This window comes from Euwallacea fornicatus, chromosome 13, assembly GCF_040115645.1.
Source record: "Euwallacea fornicatus isolate EFF26 chromosome 13, ASM4011564v1, whole genome shotgun sequence".
Taxonomy (NCBI): Eukaryota; Metazoa; Arthropoda; class Insecta; order Coleoptera; family Curculionidae; genus Euwallacea; species Euwallacea fornicatus.
In genome coordinates, this window is record NC_089553.1 from 2,263,487 (window position 1) to 2,277,695 (window position 14,209).

General features: G+C 38.0%; 1 protein-coding gene across 3 annotated transcripts; it reads right to left on the reverse strand.

Moving 5' to 3' along the window:
- Positions 1-155: 155 nt before the first annotated feature.
- LOC136342954 (ATPase family gene 2 protein homolog A) lies at positions 156-13,414 on the reverse strand. 3 transcript variants are annotated; one of them, XM_066289264.1, is made up of 9 exons: positions 13,263-13,414; positions 2,628-2,834; positions 1,840-2,560; positions 1,655-1,783; positions 1,261-1,540; positions 987-1,206; positions 800-934; positions 527-750; positions 156-387 (listed from the first exon to the last, which is right to left on the reverse strand). In XM_066289264.1, exons 2-9 carry the CDS (start codon positions 2,779-2,781, stop codon positions 163-165), a joined length of 2,088 nt encoding a protein of 695 aa, XP_066145361.1. In that variant the 5' UTR covers positions 2,782-2,834; positions 13,263-13,414; the 3' UTR covers positions 156-162. The 3 variants fall into 3 exon arrangements, with proteins under 3 accessions (XP_066145361.1, XP_066145360.1, XP_066145359.1); XM_066289263.1 differs by lacking the exon at positions 13,263-13,414 and having other exon boundaries at positions 1,655-1,787; positions 1,844-2,560; positions 2,628-4,400; XM_066289262.1 differs by lacking the exon at positions 13,263-13,414 and having other exon boundaries at positions 2,628-4,397.
- Between the last annotated feature and the right edge of the window lie 795 nt (positions 13,415-14,209).

Sequence of the window (14,209 nt, forward strand, 5' to 3'; positions counted from 1 at the left end):
TGTAGCAAAATGATATTTATGTTTTTAAATTATTTTAATCGAATTTTACATGTGAAACAAAACTGAATATATATTCTTGCTTTCTTTAAGCTCTGAGCGTCTGTGCACCCTGTCGTATATTTTCGTAACTACGGATTCAACCATTAAAACAATAATTAATAACTATATTTTTATATTAATATAATCCTCGTAAATTTTGAGCAAATTCTGTGGAGTTCTAGGTGTGACCATCATCAAGGCTTTTGCAAAATGCCTGGTCTCTACAAAGGCACTTTGTAAATCTTCCTCTAAAGCAAACATTGCGGCTTCGTGGCATACTGCGTTGACTTCGGCTCCCGAGTAGCCTTTTGTGCTGGTCACTAGATTATTAATATCCACATCTCGAGTCTGTAACACAATAATTATTTGACCTTATGGCAAGTGTAGAATTTAAATACGTATCAGACTATGAAGTAGATGAACAAAATTCATGAAAAACTTGACGTCTGTTTCGATTTTATAACCAACTAAATCACAAATTTCTTACCGGTATTTTCGATAACTTGATCCTAAAAATCTCACTTCTGGTTTCATCATCTGGAAGCTGAACATAAACAATTCTGTCCAATCTTCCAGGTCTCAAAAGCGCCTTGTCAATTTTGTCAGGCCTATTTGTTGCTGCTACAATAGTGACATCAGATAGGGGTGTGATGCCATCTAATTCAGTCAGAAGTTGGGCTAATACACGTTCTTGAACGCTCGTAGAGGCTCCTAAATGAACATTAATTTTTCTAGCAAGGAGAAAAATACCACAACTAACCTGCTCCTCTTTCCCCTCCAAGAGCATCAATTTCATCGAAAAATACTATAGACGGAGCGACTTGCCGTGCTTTATTAAATACGTCCCTCACAGCCTTCTCAGATTCTCCCACCCACTTACTAAACAATTCAGGCCCTACAACACTTGTTTTTCACTATAAAGATTTAATGCAGCATCAAGCTATCACCTTTAATACTCAAAAAATTTAACCCGCTTTCGGTAGCCAAAGCCTTGGCGATCATAGTTTTGGAGCAGCCTGGAGGACCAAACATCAAGACACCTTTAGGAGGTGTAATTCCCAGTCGTGTAAAACTTTCAGGATATATTAAGGGCCATTCAACTGCTTGCCGAAGGAGTAACTTTAAGTCATTTTGTCCCCCAATGTCTGACCACTTTACATTGGGAACCTAAGATAATACTTAGATTTTCAAAAAGTTTAATAACATCAGACTTTAACACACCTCAATTTGAACTTCTCTCATGGCACTTGGCTTCACCTTTCTTAAAGCCAATTTAAAGTCATTTAAGTCAGTTTTATCGCCTCCTCGTCTAGCACATATCAAGTTAGCTTGTGAGCAAAGAGACACCAAGTCAGCCCCAACATAACCATGCGTACTTAACGCCAATTCTTGGAGTTCTGAATTGGAGAGGCTTTGTGGAATTATCAGGTTTTCAAGTATGAGTTTGCGGGTTTTTGGGTTTGGAGTTAGAATTTCAATCTCACGATCTAGTCGACCACATCTGAAGTTTTCAGTAAATTAATCATTTGTCCCATCCAGTAGAAGTACCAGTTGTGCAACTGGTGTCATTTCTGCTGAATGTGGTCAGTGTTTTGTGAAAGCTGAGTATGATCACCTTCGAAATGCTAGATCTATATTGTCCAGTTTGTTGGTAGTTGCTATGACAAATACTTCTGGTGATTGCTTTAAACTGTCAATGCAAGTCAGTAATGTTGATACAAGTCTTTTTTCTGAATCCGATATTCTTCCTTGTAAACAAAAAAAAATTCCATATATCTAGTTAAAAAAATTACTTAATACATACCACTCCTTGAAGGACATAAAATATCGATTTCATCTAAAATAAGTATGCTTGGAGCCTTTTCAATTGACTCTTGAAAAAGCTCTCTAATAGCATCTTCAGGGGCTTTAATTGTGCTTCCATATAAATTAGCAGCAGAAATCTTTACTGTATTAAACCCTATTTTCTTTCCAATCATTTCTGCAATTGTAGTTTTTCCAGTGCCAGAATGGCCATACAGTAGTACTGATTTATTCCCAGCAACTGTTAGACATTTTGATTTTTGTGAAATTGCCTTTATTATTTCAAGAATTTCATCAATTTCAAGCTGCTGGCCTACAATTTCTTGCTTTTTAGTTACCTTATTTGCCTCATTAAAGGATTCTTGTGTCTTAAATATCTGCCACTTTGTGTTAGAGTCTATTAAATAAAACATCCTTTGATCTGTTAAGCAAAGATCTTTAATTTGCTCTTCAATGCTCTTGCATTCGTTTTTGGGTTTTATTACTTTTATAGCAAATTTCAATCTAGTCCCATAAAACATTATATGAGCTATATTATCTGTTGTAACATATCTGCCCTCATAAGATTTGGAAAGGCGGTTACTAAGTTCTGAAGTTAGTTCCAAAGATTTGGGCCCATTTAATATAACTACTGATATTTGCATTGCCTTTACCTCAGTTTCAATAAACCTCTTTACAATAACAAAATCATTTTGAGTCAAATTCGCATTTTCCAAACCTGTAACCATTCAGAAATTATTTTAGAAAAAAAAATTGAAATTCTTTAAAAGATATGAAATAATTACAATTCCTAGTTATGAGTACTGATGTCAACCCTTTCTCGATTGTAGGCCACACTTTCAGCACTAGAGGAGTACTTCTACCCCTTGATTCCAAAACCACAAGGTCTCCAATTGCAAATTCACAAAGTTGCATTGCTGCTTGGCTAATAAACAACATGCTATCTTTTTCTCTGCTGCTCAAATTCTTTACTTCTTCGCAGGGTTTGAGGTCTAGAAGTCCAAATAACACTCCATCAAGCACGAAAGTGTGCCCCAAGTTTTCTAAGTCGGGGGGGCACATTGCTCCATGAAGTTCTATATCTTTGTGTGTAATGTATGAATGGCATTTGTCGCACTGATACCATTGTGCTGAGAGGTTTTTTTTCGTTTTCGAATGAGACATTGTTGAAGAAAAACATGGGGCTGTTGACGTTTAAATTTGAAATGTTTACAATTTTTTTGCGTAACTATATCTATTTCCTTGACGTTTCTGTTTCTAACTTCAGTAGAAGGATTATATGTTTCTTTGTTTTACGTTACGGATTAGGAAAGGAAGCTTGTATAAAGTATGTCTGCGAATAAAAAATATCCATAAAAAGAAACCAAACGCTTAATGCCTAGCTTGGTAATTGTTGATTGGTCAGATGTGGTATAGGAACGATCGATATTCTATATGGACCAGAGGTTTTCACAGAGTTGGACTTGCTTAATTTCGAATGGAGAGTGTTTACTGCGCACGCATAATTGAACATAAACTAAACTTTTATCTTTTTAATATATAAGACGTCATCTTTTTTAAAAAATGCTAGGCATGACGAAATTTTAGTGCTCATTATCTTCAGAATTTGATTAAAAAGCTCTTTAAGTGTATTAACTGCCTTATTACGGTCCTGTTCAATACTCTCATCTTGAAGAAATCACGTGCAAGTGGCGCATGCATTTGTTTGCATGGACATTTTATATTCGTGAGCAGCACTATAGAAGTGGTAGCGAAGGCAAAGTAGTTTTACGTTTCAAGGATAAAATGTTTGTCTACTTTCGAAGAGATGGCGCCAGGTGCCTGGTAAATAAAATTTACGCGCCACAAATGTCGATTTGAATTTATATCACGTGTTATGCTTTCGTTAGTTAATTAGTATTTTAAATTAGTTATCGTAGTTAGTATTTATGTAAAGCTATGTATCATTGCTTGAAGTTTCGTCTATACATTTCCCACTTATTTATTATGACGATTGAGAAAGAGTTAAAATTTAATTGCCTATAAAAAGTAGGAAAGTCGAGATGTTTTACACTTTTAGAGATATCCTAGAAAAGTCGTAAAAACGCCCATATACAGGAAAAACTAAATTATGAGATATTTTTATAGATAATTTGAAAATGAAAGTCACAATTTTTTATATAGAATTATATATATTGTTTGTCCTCTAATTCCATATGAAATTCTCACAAGAAAGCTCATCATTACCAAACCGTAATTTCAGCTCTCAGCTCCATGCAAGGTACCAGAGCTAATGACGGTTCATTATAGTACATTTTTACAGGGTGTTTACAAGCGACAGCACGCAACCAAATAGCTCGTTATCTACACAAAGCACCACGACACAGCCGATAATAAAATATTTGTGCAATTAATCTCAATTAGCCATGGTACAAGAATTTCACTTATCCAGGATTAATTACCGGATAATAAAGCGAATGGGCGATCTTGGCCGGCCTTACCCAAATGACTAACCCATCGTAATACGCAACGCTATTCACGAAACGCAGAAAAAGTTTAAATATATAAATCTCAACACTACAAATTACAGGAATTTGAACAGATCTACCGTAATTGCATAATTGAACGGATCAGATTAAAATAATTATGATGAGTGCGAGACGGGACTTGCCCATCAACCGATCAAGAGAGATAATTGACTCAGAACTCGCGTTGTACGAAAGAAACTGGGAAATTATTGCATGCCTTTCTTTTATTAGAGATATAAAACGGGGCTTTAATCTTTGCTAAATTGACCTAATCACGGAGGAACTATTTACTAACTTCGTGAAAAAAGCGGGGCCGCCCTTTCTGAGAGGTCCAATGCAACGAGGCTGGACTTGGCTCCGTAGCTTATTTCAAAGAAGCAATGTTCGTGTTCTCAAGGGCGTGGAACGCGTGTATATTGCCCTAATGGCTGAAAATTCTGGGAACAGATAACTCAACTATTTATGGTTTCATCACAAAAATTTACAGCATTCACAACAGTCTTAACAAAATACGGTTTAATCCGCTTTTTATCCGCATTTGGGCCACAGCGTACTGGGACGACAACCCGAAGGAAAGGACAAAGGCCGGCAGAAACAACTCTCCAGCAAGCAGTGCACGAAATAAGAAATTCTATTCCCTCTAGTAATACTCTTGTTTGACACAGAAGGAGTATTCAATAATGCAAGGATCAACTTTTGCGATGTCGTTATGCCTGAGGATATCATCCGCCCTGCGTAAGGGGGATGCATGAGACAAATTCGGGATCGCAAAGAGACGGCATGTCAGGAAGATCACAAGAAAGAAATCAAGGGAGCTATCCATGGGATATTTGCTTACTGTTGGTTTATCTGTACGTGCCAAAGATGTTTTTTATGGGGTTGCGTGAGCCTCTAATCTGGATCAATGATTTGGAATAAAGGGATTGAGGTGTGTAAACAATTAGTGAAAGCACACACTTCAGGATAAAATGGTTCATTCGAGGATTGTTGATCTCGGAAGTGTGCTATCAGAGAAAGGCCCCAACGCTCGGCCCACCCTAAAAAAGTTGTTTGGAGCGAATCTTCCAGAGAAATGTAATATTCGCCAACTGTCAAGAATCTTTGCTGTGATTATAAGCGTTATGGAAATTCTATAAATTTTATTCAGTCAAGATAAAGATATTATATCTAATTATTCAAAAAGTAACTACCCATGGTGAAATCTCCTTTTTGAGGCTTAGTTGGACTAGAAATAGCTTAAACAAGAGAGCGACTTTTCGTGTGATACAAGTGTTTTACTGGGGTTGCGTGAGTCTTCAATCTGAATTAATGGGCTAGATAGTAGGATTGAGACGTGTAAACAAACGGTGGAGTACACACTGCAAGATGAAATGGGGAAAAGTGGAGAAGGAGGGTCTGAATGACCAGCCAAGTTAAAAAAAAGTTCTTTGGAGTGAATAATTCATAGAGAGATAATACATTCTCCAACTGTCAAGAATCTTTGCTACGATTAACAGCTTTGTGGAAGTCTAAATTCTATAAATCCTATACAGTCAAAACAAAGACATCATGTCTTATTATTCAACAAGTAACTACCTCTAGTGAAATCCCCTTTTTGAGGCTTACTTGGGACAAAAATAGCCGAAAGAGGGGAGCGACTCTTTTACACGCTGCCTAGCACAACAAACAAATTCTGAATTACACTTTAATCTATTTCAAGTAGATTCAGGTGTATTCTTCAACACCTATTCGCACAAAGGAAGGATTTCGTTGCCAAACTGGCCCAGATTTTCTTTATCCGCAATGACAGAGGGGGACTCCCCTCAGTTGCAACCTGCAACGTTACGCCTCCAGGTATCCTACTACGGCCCTGTCCGCTTCTATTGCAACCCTTTGATCAAACGACAGTTTCTGCAAATCCGCCTTGCACAACCGTATAAACTGCCCGGGGGTATCGTATTTCTCGAAATCCCCCGATCAACCCCATCTCCAGCTTATTTTGGTCAGAGGGTGACCAAACAATCGTCACAAAAGAACGCGAAAGCATGAAGGGTTTTCTCACAATAGAAAAACGTGTGAAATTTGCGGTGACACTAATAGGGCTAGTTCGGTGCCGATTTTTTTGGATCCAACGGGAAATTAAATGCAAACTCTAGATAGGACAATTATCCTGGGGATTACTTGGATTGAGCCAACGTGTTTGTCGGGGCTGCGTGTTCGTAAGAAAAAGGTTTTTCCCGTTGGGATAAATCAAGCAGCGAGAACCTTAAGAGAATTAATGGCGTATTCAAACATCCATAATGCCATCGAAGTAGTTGTAGCCACTTGTGGCAGTACCCGGCAAGCGGAATAACGCGCTAAAACAAATTGGCTTAATGAACATGTGAAAAAGCTTTCGCGCATAAAGAAACATATACAAATATACGCTTGCATAAATGCATGAGGAGGTAAAAAATTAGAAACAGGTAGAGGCACACAGGTGTTCTGCACACCGGCTGTAACACAGGTAGCCGAGGTTTGGAGACCAATGAAAGATGGATTTTTTCATTCTTCTGATGGGCGCACAATGGCTCGGGACGTGATTGAAAATGAACTCCGGTAAATTGTCCCTTCTCGAGCCGAAATAATTAATATTTTATAATATGCGTTTCGGTTTCTCTGGGGCCTCGCCACTAAATCTCGTCGTCATTTTTTTTTCTTTTGGAAAGGAAACATCAGACGCACAAAACGCGATTAAGTCGGCCCGAGTGATGAAGGGACATTAAAGCCATAGCTACCGGTCTTCAGATTAAAGGCTGCGTCGTTATTCATGTTTAAGAATGTGAAGCCACACAAGGCTTGAGATGCAGATATTCAAAAAAACGCTTTTCTGCATTTGGTCGCTTCCAGAGATTTCCTCATCGTAACTATTAATAAATAAACCACACAGGGCGCGTCTAGCAGCAAGAAAAATAATGACGACTATGTTAAGCATCACAAGAAGATAAAGGCGGCACATTTTGCCGGCCGCCTTTAACGTTTATCGGCGGCATCTTCTTTTCGAAATAAATAAGCACAATGTGTGACAAACAAGCCGCACGCTACCGGTTTTTCTTTATTCTCTTTATTGCTCTATTGTAATCTGTTTTTAAAAGTTTGTTTGCCTTACGGCATAAACGAGACAATGATGCACCCTCGTGTAAACTCCCGACACCCGGATGTACCCCGAAGTTGAGAAAACCGTCACGATTGAAGTCGCTGCTGAGTTGACCCATTTAACCCTAACACCTTATGAAAATCTCATTGAGCAATTAATACAAAGCGCTCGAGAGAATAACAGCAATTCAGTTACGCCAAATACAATTAGGGAAATGCCCTTTTGTCTATTGTTGATTTAAAGGGTCTATGATTTAAACATCAAGGAACTAGTCCCTAGTACCGGAGGGCTGCCGTGCACAAGGGTGCGAGCGAGGAGCGCTACTTATTCTTATCCGATGTATGCTAGTGTGATATAAAAAAATTAAGGTGAGTTCATTTATGAAATGAAATATCTTTGTTTATTCTTTCAAATAAACTTCATCGTCTTCAACCCTTAAAAAACAATCAGAGGGTTTCCAGAGCAGAGTCAATTCAATACTCTTTTCAATTCGGCTTTTATCTCCGCAATCGAGTCGGAACGGCGTTCCCGGAGCGGTCTTTTAACAGAAGCGCAACGGTGCTAAATCAGGCGAATACGGTGGTTGCGGAATGATATGGGTCGAGTTTTTGGTAAAATGTTCTCGAAGTGTGCGACGGAGCATTATCGCGGGGCAAAAAACAGGAATTTTCTGCTCATAATTTTGGCCTCTTGAGGCGAATAGCTTCACGCAAAAGACGCATAACGCTCAAATAATATCCCTTGGTAACAGTTGCGCCTGGCGGAGCACATTCATGATGTCTAACACCGCGATAATCGAAGAAAACTGTCAATATGGCCTTAACTTTTGACCGATTTCGGCGCGGTTTTTTCGATCTTTTTTACAAATTTTGCAGGATAGTCGCTCGATCGGTCAGTTGTTTCCGGGTCACATGCATAAATCCATCTCACCTCTCCTGTAATGGTCCGTTTCGTGACCTCCTAGTAGTCGGAAATAATAATTATTTGACAGATTTCAACGCGACGCATTTTTTTCTAAAAGTTTTAGTGTTTTTGGAACAAATCGAAATTTGACGCTCTTGAGGCACAGAACATTTTTTCAAATGGTTTAGGGTTGGTCCAAATGAAATGTCCACAGCATCAGCAAGATCTTTAGTTTTCTCTTGACGATTATGGAATGCCAAATCTTAGATTTCCTTGACGTGGCTTTCATCGGTAGATGATGATTGTCGCCCGGAGTCCTGTTCATCTAGAACTTCTTTAAAGTCCTTGTACGACTTGTAAAGAGTGTTTTTGCGTCACAGCCGTACTATTTCTATTCAACATCCTCAGCGTTTCCGAGGCAAAATATTCATTCCGCAAGCAAAATTTAATGCAAATTCTTTGCTACACAAAATCAGGCATAGGAAAAATCCAAAATATCACCTCTGTATGTTTACAAGAACACGTGTAGCTCTGCAGCAATTGAATGTACAGGGTGTCCATTTAAGCGCCCCACGGACTCCTAAGGTTTAATTTGCTTATAAAAAACAACTATGGGGCTGTTTGTGGGACTAATGAAGGTGCTTTTTTAAATTGGCGACAACCCTGCAGGATGTCCCAAAAAAGCGGGGCGTCGTGAAGTGTTACTTTTTAAAATGTGACAACCAGCATTTTTTCCGCATAACGGAATGATCTGTTGATCCTGTGTTAGTTCCTAATAGTTTTTACCCTGAGATTCAAAGAATCGAAGCTATGAGGTTTTAAAAAAATATATAAATATTTGTGTTGAGTGATAAAAAATTAATATCACAATTAACTTGTTCTTAGATTCTTACTTAAGATGTCCTTAGCAGGCACAAATGTCCAATATTAACTTGAATTTGCACCTGTTCCAATCAACTCCAGTTTTCTAAAATTTTTCGAATTGTAAGCGTGTTTTTTATGTCAGGGAATAAAAGAAAATTAAATTTTCTTCATTTTCGTATGAAATAGTGTCATATTTATCTTAAATATGGATGAAATGATTAATTATTTCAAGTAAAGCTGCATTCATGGCTAAGTGCCTCAGTATTAATCATGTGTTGCCAGGGTTCGATGTTTTTTTGTTTTGACAGCTCGTTAACCTCCTGGCTAATTTCTTTTACGGTCATTCTTGGGTTATTTACCGCTGATAAAGCGATGTCCAGTTCATTTTCTTCTCCTAAGACTCTCTTCTATCGTACTTCCTTTTCATAATTAACACCGTCTGTCCATTCAAAGCGCTCATTTATACTTTCTATGCTCGTTCCATCGGAATGTCTTCTATAAGAAAATCGTTGTGCTTTGTTAGAAATTGTTGTGCCCAGAAAGTAATGAACAATTTCCATCACATGCACCAATCCCATAAATCCAACTAATAAGTTGTTGTTGACTAATCTTCATTTTTATGGCCAGTTTTAGAATAAACAGATTTCGAAGCAACAGAAAATCGGAAATGAGCTGTCAAAACTTAAAACAAAAAAACATCGAACCGTGGCAACACGTGATCAACACTGACGCACTTAGTCATGTGTTTCCCACTTAGCAATGCCTTTCTCGAAATAATTAATCACTCCATTAATATTTATGATAAATGTGACATTATTTGATACCAAAATGAAAATTTAATTTTGTTTCGTTTTACGTCATAAAAATACATCATTCTATTTGAAAAAATACTACAAAATCAGCCTGAAAAGGTAAAAATTAAAATTGTTATTGTAAACATCCTGTGGGTACTTTTGGCAAAATGAGTATTCAAGCCTTCTGAGGAGATCGTACTTAAGAATTCACCCAAAAATGATCAAATCCTAACTTAAACTAACTGCGATGTTAATTTTTTATGAGGTACTGCACATGTCTAAAATCTCCCTTTAATCGTTATATCTTCGAGTCACTGCATCCAAGGAAAAAAAATTAAGAACGAACAAAAATCAACAAACGATCCTATCACGTAGAAAAAAACGTAGCTGATCTCGTTTAAAAAAATTACACTTAATGACTACGCCCCCCTTTTTTAGAACACCTCGTAGGGTTGTGGATAATTTTAAAGGTCATCTTCATTAGCCTCATACACATCCCCCTAGTTGGTTTTTATGAAATCACAAATAAATTCGTGGGAATCCGAGGGGCTCTGAACGGGACACCCTGTGTTGGCATGAGATTTAGCACAGATCTCATAGACAGTGCCATCAACCTAAAAAAAATTATATCAAGATTTTATAGTACCCGCGAAGTTTAAAGGAAAAATCACCTTATGTTTTGATCACAGTAGTATGCATAAAAACGTCCAACCTTCGCCAAACAAGACAATACGGCATGTAAGGCAGGTTTTTTCCTATTTTATTGTGTTTTCGCCATATGGGACACAAATAAAACCCACACCGGTGCCGTACGTGACTACACCGTCTAATTGGCCCTGATTGGACATGCGGTCCGGCACGATAAGACAAGAAGGAAGAAGGATGCTTTTTATTTTCAAGTTCAATGTAAAGTGACGAGTTCAAAAACCCTACAATTTGTAGGAGATCAGATGGTGTATGGGCGCCAAACTTAGTCGAACGGAGAGATGGGCGAAGAAATGCTTACAACGTGCAACTTGTCGGTCACCATTTTGTCAAGAATTTTCAATTTTATTCAACGCTCATAATTTCACATACTTCTTGCATGCAAATAAATCGACCCCAACGACTATTTCGTTCCGTTTCAGCGACTACCGATTAATTAAGCGACATCCTGGTTACAGCCATAAATCAAACGGAAATTTATTGAGAGAAAGCATCAGCGCACATGTCAATTATCCAGGTTTAATTAACGGCTGTTTTGATTAGATAGCGCAAACACCAGAAAATAATAAACGTCGGTTTGTTGGTAAATAAGTCAGTCGTTAATAACCCTAATGACTTTCCAACGGTATCTGAAACAAGATTGGACATTGTCATAGGTTAGCTCTTCGGTGTATAAGTAGTTACACTTCATTAGGGGCCATATGACGCTCATTTAAATAACAATATACAGAAGTAAACAAAATGCCATCATCTAGTGCATTAAGAGGTTTGTTCACCTGTATAGAAGAACAGTTATCCACACATAAGTTGGTGATGGCGGAAGAGCTCGAGCATTCCGCCAACGTGTGTAATTGTACAATATATGACTATGTGATAAGATTTTGTTATTTTGTTGCTCTTCCGCGATGACAAGGTAAACATTTTATTAGTATGCAGCCTTGCGGACGGCAGAAAAAAAACTTCTCATTATTCCTGCAATTTCATAAATCTGCAATGCCCCTGCTTAGTCATTCTGCAGCGTACGCGATTTTTTCCCATCGCTTTCGCGGTTTATTTGCTGCTCCCCATTGCAGAACGTGACCGTGCAATCGTGAAAAAGAATCAGTTTCATGATGCCTTGATGAGTTATTGTTTTGACAGAAAAACATTGTAGTTTGTATTGCTTAAAGAAATTCCCTTTTACTCTCCCTTATGTAGGTAAATGATATGACTTGGTCTAAAAAAACTGAAATCTATGCTTTGTGGTCTTCTTCGAAACGGGTCTAGGAAGAGTCCATCACTTAAAGCACCAACAAAGCTTAAAGAGATCGCCTTGAACTCACGAGCTGCGGTGTCAGTGACTTTCTCTCCCCTCCTGCCCCGCGACCCGCACTCGTACAACCTTCCAGGCCCTTCGCGTCCCGCGTACCACTCTTGCCCGCAAGGCCTACGGGGTACTGTTTTGAAATGCGGCCTCTACTAAGGCCTAATCAGTACTGAAGGCTTTCTTCGTTCGAAAAAAAGTCATAATAAATGCAGTTCTTTAATGAGTCCCGTTAAAGTAGCTCTTAAAATTATGTAAAATTATGATGAAATCAGAAAAATTATACAAAATCCTTAACTATATGGGGAATTAATATTCGACCTATGAGGCGTAAAATGCAGTTTAAACGCACCTAGTAGAGATACATATACAGGGTGCTACACTTTAACGGAAATTCACGAGAATTAGATTTATTATACAGGGTGCTCCAAAAATATATCGATAAACTTTAAGGCGTGACGAGAGACATTAAAATTAACGTTTAAAAAAAAACATATGCACGTTGATTACAAGTTTGATTGACAAGTCTTGTCCAATTTAAGCCATGTGGGTCGTAGGCAGTGGTTGTTTGGCTATATTTTCGAGGTCCAAAGGGAAACTTCAGGCAATAATTTACCAGCCTCTGCGACCTAATTCGATTCCTCTGTACAAGAGCTCTTCAAAACAGAATATTGTTATAAATAGTAGAAAAAGGGACATTTTTTCGGCCCGTTACCTTTAGTAAGTGGAAAAATAATCTTTCCACAACTCTTTGAAAAATTATAGAAACATGTTTAGAAAACATTAAATTTCAGACAATTTAGATGCCCAAATTCTAATAATTGATATTACCAAACAGAATACTAGAGCATCTTCATAAATCAGCCTGATTGCCACCAAATACAATTAATTGCGTTTTCAACGAATGAGTAGATACTAGAGTACGCTGTTGGGCTATCTGGCACATGTATCTTCCGGCACCGCAGGTTAGTTCCAGTTAACTTTATGTCCATTATCTACCAATTATTCAATGTTATGTTGATTTATTTGCATGCTAGAAATTTATACAATTACAATGCTATATGCAATTTAATATTTGGAACAGAATAGAAGAATCTTGACAAAATGGCGTATGAAGTGCTCTATGTTATAAGTGCCCCATGATGAATTGTTACTCTGATCTTGAGTTTTTCCCTTATCATGTAGTCTCCAAAAATGTCATCATCCGCATCACTAACATCAAAAGCTACCTGGGGTCTGATGCCTTATATTAAAGCAATCAACTAACAAAGTGAACAAATGAATGTTTTAAAGTGGTTCTGGTAGGATTGCCGTTGAACAGCCTCTAAACTTGCAGTCCTTGGTAGAGTACTAAGTCTAAAAAAAGGCCCGAGGCGACGCCGAGATACTCTCTTCGTCCGGTCGTACGGCGAGTGTACGCCTGCCTGCCGTATACGAGTTACTATCAAGCCATGACCAACACAAAACAGTAAAAGTGGTACCCTGGAGCGGGTATTACTCGGCCACAAGATTTACCATGCCATCAGCTCCACCACAGAGAGTTTTGGTACCACTTTTCGACTTTTTTTAAAATTGTGTTCAAGTATGCCTCGTAGATACACTTGGCAAGATGAGTGGTTATATGTGACCTTTGAGTAGATGGGTTGGACTTTTAATTAATTAAAAGCGGGGGAACATAGAGAGAGCGCTGCTGGTGGCTTTTTGCGAATATTCCCCCAAAGGAAGGAAAACCGGATTAGTTGAAAATACCCTAGGCGTCGTACTTCAGCAGCATCATTATGCAGTTGTAGTTTTCGATTTTTCCCATTATGCAGCAATATAAAAATAAACATAATTTGCGGATGCGAATTGTGGAAATTGCAGCCTCAAGTTTCCTGCAGCTATTTGCGGCAATAATTAATGCTAACTAGGGATATGATGATTGTGGACGTTTTTAATCTTCCACTGGAGCAGCAAAAACGAGAAATGTAATGAAAATTCACGGTTCGTTAAATTTTGAAGAGTCAAAAAAAAGGACTTAATGGTTACCTAAAAAATAATTAAAAAATTTTGCCAATTATATGGCTAATTTTATGAGTGTAATTGTTAAAGGTACGACGTCGTGCCCTTGCAATCTTGTAAAACTTCTCACATCGTGATTTTCTTTGTGTTTCGTTCACGGTTTGACGAGAAAAAG